We start from the raw sequence: 6,000 nt of genomic DNA on the forward strand, positions 1-6,000 counted from the left end.
ACTTGAATTCAGCAGCAAAGAGCCAAGGACGGCTAAGCGCTTGAAGAGGGTTAGCAGGAATCAGATACTGGATTTTGAGAGCTAAGGGTTGTGGTAAAGGATTAAAGATTTCAAAGCTTTCTATGTAATTTACTTATACACATTAAGAAATTGGCCAAGAAAGACTTAAGATGTTAAATGAAGAAATATCAAGTTATTTAAAATATGCAAAGAATAAGAATAAACCAGTAGAATTTATAAGAATTTCTTGAGGATTATGAAATTATAATTCATTGGTTGAGTGGATTTGACCTGCAAATGATGAGACTAATGGAGTTTGTAATCACGCGTGTTATCACTATGTTTTTTCTTAATTTACTCCTTAGGAATGAGCTTCACTGATGCATTTTACATGTGATCTTTATGCAATTTACATGTGATCTTTATCCAGTGTATGAAGAGATTGTATAAGAACACATAATTATAATATTCTCAATGAATCTGAGTACGTTTTAGAAGTATACAAATTGACTGTCAATAATGACTTTATAAAAAATTGACTATGAATAATCACTTCATAATATATGATGAACAGGATTGGATTTAATAAAACAGACTAGATTTTCATATCGTCATTACCTGGTGAAAATAAGAGGTTAGGTCACTCTTTACAAATGAAAGATCCTAATCTAAATCCATGAGCCCCTGTTTACACTTTTACATATGAGGTTTCTATTTTACATCTCCCTTTCTGTAGCTTCTGAATGGAACGACTGAACAATGCAAATATGCTTTGAAAGGAGTCTGTTTTACACAGTGCTTAACATAATCAGTATTTTCATAAATTATCTCAAATTTTAGGTGTCAAAGCTGTTGGAAGAATTGAGAGAGGCCAAGGAGAGCCAGAGCCCTGAAATGAAACACTTCTTGTGTCTAGAAAAGAAAATCAAGCATATAGAGACCAGACATGCAGAAAGAGAACAAGAACTTCAAAAGGTAAACCAGAGCACGTCTGCATTTACTTCTCAAGTATAATTTTTTGGCTGAACTGTAGTTTTACAGTACTTTCACAGATTCATTCACCCCACACTTGAAGGGCAAAAGACTTTTTGATAAAGCCACACTTTTGTTCTGGTGCCCGCTGATGCAAATCAGTGCAGACGCAGTCCTAATCAACACTTCCCTGCTGGGGCAATTAAGATCACTTGTACATGACTTGCAGATCAGGTGTTTAGGTACTTGTAACTTCCCTCACAACCTGATCTAAGGAGGCCGTGCTTTAAGCAGGGGGTTGAACCAGATGACCTTTAAGTCTATTCTAACCTTATATTGTTAAGCTATGATATATTTCCTGACTAAGTTGTAATTTTAATTTCTAGTCCTAGAAATTCCATTCAGAAAAGCTGCATTAAATTTAGACAAACATCTTGCAGCAGTTTGCCACATGCTGTTTTTAACACTCTAAACAAAATAACTGCTCTAACCCGTATAAACTAAAAATTTTGGATAAGAAAATTGTCTAATGGTTGTTTGAGAGTTGGATCTTGGCGCAGCTTCTTTTATCTAGCAGTTGTATCACTTGAATGGGTAAAACAATTTTGCATTAATTCTTATGTCTTCTGCTACAGCTTCCATCCTGATTTTCTGTCTGGGGAGTTTCTGTCATCTAGAGACAGTTTTGTATTCTGTGTAGTTTTTCTCAACACTTTCATCACTTAAATATTTGAATGTCTTCCATTAGTGTTTTAATTCCTGTTTTATTTAAATAGAATAGATGAAGTCAAAAAAGGGCAGTGGGATTGCGAGACGATCGAACCTGTAGCAATTCTTAGTTTGTGGAGCTTGTTCTGCAGTTTTGAACTAAATTTCAAGGTAGTTCAGTTTTCTGCACAGAATTGTTATTGATGGTAGTAGGTTTTACTCTGATACAGAAATAGCTTTTTACATCAGACATTTAACTTTTTCCCCCAAAAGAACTGGGCATAAAACAAGTCTGTGGATTAAGAATGAATCCCTGCTGCCATGGATGACTTATCTTTGTTGGTATTCTGTCCTGCTAAAACAACTGTAAAACAGTTGCTTTTTTCTTGCTATTAATTTGCATTAGCATAATGTGATGATTTCTTTAACATTTCCATTTAAGTGTCTGCTGCTGCCTAGCCTGTGATCTAACTCCACTGAAATCCACGCCTGACCTGTATTTACTAAGGTGTTTTGTAAAGTATTTAAAAAAAAATAGGAGTACTCTAAGCAACAGAATTACTACTAAGTAATTTCATCTTTCTGGTGTTATAGTCGCCTTGTTATGCATTAAACTTTGGGTTTTGTTTRTTCTAGTTTTGCACCTTTAATTATTTGCAGTGGGGCACTGAACACTCCCCAGAATTAATGATAATGAACAGAACAGTTTAGAATAAGCAATAGCTCCAGGAATAAGCTTTGTCACAACAGGGTATTTTCTGATCGTTCATAGAATTCATTTGGTTTTTAAAAGCACAGTAATTGCACAGGACCTTTTGCACATGAACATATAGGTCAGATTTGGTTCATTTCTGCTGCAGAGTATTCTTTTAATTAACACATTTAAATGCAAATTCAAAAAGCTTGTTTTGAATACAGAGGGTTTTTATGTTACATGCTCAGCTTTGTCTTACATATTCAAACTTTTAAGTGCTGCTTTGGAGAGTAAGTCAAATTCTCCTGAGGCTCCTTAGTCAGTAATGAATTCTACCCTGCTGACATTACTGCAAATATTTAAAGGGATTTATAGCTACTATCAAAACAATTTTTTTTTTTAATTCTGAAGAAATTGTTCCCTTTTAACATCAGCACTGGGCTTTGAGACTGAGCATTAAATATAAGGAAGTGGTATACTTTTGCAAGGGGGCTGTGTTGACTAAAGAGCGAGTGTTTGGTTAAAAAGTTGCATACTGCCGTTTCCTTACTTGCTTGTAATTTGCAGGCAACACAATTAACGCAACATATTACGGACGCAAGGCAAAGCCATGAAGTTGAGAAGTGGCAAAGGCTTGCACAGCGGAAGAATCTAGAATTGGAGAAATTTCGAGTGGAATTGGATTCAATATTAGATGTTTTACGGGAACTGCAGAGACAAGGGGTTGTTATTCCAGCGCCTAATTCCAGTGGATTCAGCATGATAGACAGCTGTTGGAAGACATGATTAGATATGAGTTGATCAGAGAAGCAGAATTTCAATATATAAAGTTACGTATAGAAAACATTATTGGAAGTCATTAATGTAATACTTGCAAATTGAATTACATGCTGATTTCGTCTGAAATCTTGTTTGTCCAAAGGTAGATTCACATTGAGTAATGCCCCAGTCAGATTGTACGTCTTTTATTTTGTTAGTAATGAAGTTCTGTGCAAAAATATTTTTTAAATATTATGAATATTGAAGTTACTCTATCAACTCAATTACCGTTGAAAAATTCCATTTTATGCTTTTCAGACACTGTAGAACATGCCTGAATATTTTTAACTTTTCTTTATAGCTTTGTGTTATATTAGTTCCTTTATGAATGATTTAAGTAATATGAGCTGTTTGGCTAATATTTTTAATATATAGTATTACCAGTATTTTTAACTTCGTAGGGCATGAAATCCTCTTTCTACCAATATTTTGCTTCTCTCCCTCTAATTCATAAAACTTTCCTTCCCTTATCTTAAAGATCCCCTTCAAGTTCGTATATGCCTGAAGGGTTTGAGCAGAGCAGGTGTTCTCTGGTGTGGTTCAAATCCAAACAATTTTTTTGTTTCCTCCATAGATATTCCTAACTCTGCTGGTAAGAATGATGGGAGAGCAGTCTAGCTGAACTGTTATGGGATGGATACAAAAAAGCTTGTAAAATACAGTGCAAGAGTAGTTATCAGTACCCTTTTAAACTAGAAGGATGTATTGAGTATGATTTGATTTCCCCTCCCCCCCCCAGCAATTCGGGGTCTGACAGAGTAGTAGTATCTCCATAAAGTATCTTGACAGAATGAAGAGGCCAATCAAATGTGAAGACCATGTGGTGAGGCTCAGACTGCAGGGATGTATTGGTGGGCAAACTTAAGAGTTAAAATTCTGGGCAAATTGAAGAAGTGGTGGGGAAAAAAAGAGGATAGGCTTCAGGAGGAGCAAGGGAAATTACTGTGCTTAAGCAGGAATAATGCACTGCACAAATTTGGAACATGGATGTAACTAACTCTGCTGAGTTGATTAGCATCACAGCAGCTAAGCTGAATGTTAGCCAGAGACACCATGTTTTCTCTCTCCCCTCCTATATCTGGTTGGCATGTATACACCTAAGTATAGCTTGCAAAATACTAACTAGCCTGGGAGGAATTCCTCATGGATCACTAAGGTGCAGTGCTGTGTGGTGAGCTTCTGTTTCTGTGTTTCAAAAGGACATGGACACACTGGGGCTGCCCAGCTCTAGAGAGGAGACTGGGGAGGGAAGATAAAAGATGGCTATTACAGTTTTCTTACATGAAAAACCTGCTAAGCAGACAAGTAGTAAGTGCAATTATAGTAGGGAACATTCAGTATAGCTATTTAGTGGCTGAAAGGATGCATTTTCTAACACTAAGCCCAAACACTAGACTGAAGTCTTGGTACTGCATGGCCTTAAAAGTTACATAGAAAGCATATATTGAGGTTTTAGCACAATCATCAACTCTACTTATATAAAGCAAAGATAAAGCACAGATGTTCTCCTGAGGTCCCCTCTTTTTGTAATTTTGTACAGGTTACACTACATTTTATATCATTTGTTGTACTTGATGCTTAGATTTAAGTCAAAAGTGAACTACAGTTCAGGTCTGTGTATATGTATCTATATGCCATGCCTCTTCAAGGAACAGCAGTAAAAATGCATTTTAGCTTATATATCTATAAGCATGTGACCAAGCATGCACAAAGAACAAAATATACCAAATTATACCATATAGATACAGATAGTAGCTAACTGCAAGATTGGGGGGGGGGAGGGGAGAGTAAATATGCAAATATGAATAGTGTATATATAAAATGATGGTAAATTTGGGATTAATATAGTAATCTTGGTTGCATCATATTCAGGTATTTTAAATATTCTTAATATGGATGATTTTGTTCACAAATAATGAGGTATTAGTCTATATTCATAAAGTGTGTAAATGCAACTATACATTATATATAAAGTATCAGCTATGAGCAAGTATGCTATATTTTCTTAATGAACAAAGATTTGAGACTGTTTTGCAAATGAAAAGGTAAAATCATTTCAACTTATTTATTTCCTGTACAGTTTGCAGTATATGCATCACTTTAATAAAGCATGGAAATGAAAGTGGGATTTTTGAACCACTGCAACATTGTGCGTCTTTAGGGAGGCAGGACCTGGATGCAGGTATGCTGGGGCAGTGTCTAGCCCTGGTGGAAGCATTTCTGGGTGCTGGAAATGCTCATCCTTCCAAACTGTCGTTTCTAAAGTCTCTCTCATGTGCTAATCCCTAGGTGAAGAGAGGGTTGTCTAGATGCTTGCATATTTCATTTGTACACTCTTTAAAATTCTTGTATTCTGTTCTCAGCAAATGCTGGTACATTTTACATAGTTTTTGAATTAAGTTTTTTCTTGTTGGGTCTATTTTACTGAGTAGGGATAATGTGTTATTTACCTTTACTGTAAGAATACATAATGTGGTCTATACTGTTTCTCACATTTTTAGTTGTACATTCACTGAAGCATGTGCTTTTTTTTATTTTTTTTTAAACCACTTGCCATGAAGTAGCCACTCTACACAATGATAGAGTATCTGTAGTTGTTTGGAACAGCTCTAATAACAGGACATTCTTTTTAGAGAGTAAAGTCCTAATTTTAACCTAGCTGCTAAAGAAGGGAATGATTAGTCCTTGACTCTACTGTAGTCTTAAGAGTACAGAAAGGGGAAAATACCCTAGAACAGAGCAAAAGCTGACAAAACAGGTCACCAGTTTTTACTCTGTGCCACTGAGGATTTCGGTGTGATTCTTCA

At 35.7% G+C, this 6,000-nt stretch overlaps 1 protein-coding gene across 10 annotated transcripts in view; it reads left to right on the forward strand.

The window, feature by feature from the left end:
- CEP162 (centrosomal protein 162) overlaps positions 1–5,638 on the forward strand; it is a 47,452-nt gene extending 41,814 nt beyond the window's left edge. For 4 of the 10 annotated variants that reach the window (XM_026062643.1, XM_026062642.1, XM_026062646.1 and 1 more), the window contains 2 exons: positions 841–975; positions 2,942–5,635. In XM_026062643.1, coding sequence (XP_025918428.1) covers positions 841–975; positions 2,942–3,160 — 354 coding nt within the window. In that variant the 3' untranslated portion in view covers positions 3,161–5,635. Of the gene's footprint in view, positions 1–840; positions 976–2,941 lie in introns of all 10 variants that reach the window. The other 6 variants (XM_026062650.1, XM_026062641.1, XM_026062645.1 and 3 more) reach the window with 4 other exon arrangements.
- The last annotated feature ends 362 nt before the right edge of the window (positions 5,639–6,000 follow it).

The sequence above is a fragment of the Apteryx rowi genome, unplaced genomic scaffold (genome assembly GCF_003343035.1).
Source record: "Apteryx rowi isolate R43461 unplaced genomic scaffold, aptRow1 scaffold_191, whole genome shotgun sequence".
In the NCBI taxonomy this organism is placed as follows: domain Eukaryota; kingdom Metazoa; phylum Chordata; class Aves; order Apterygiformes; family Apterygidae; genus Apteryx; species Apteryx rowi.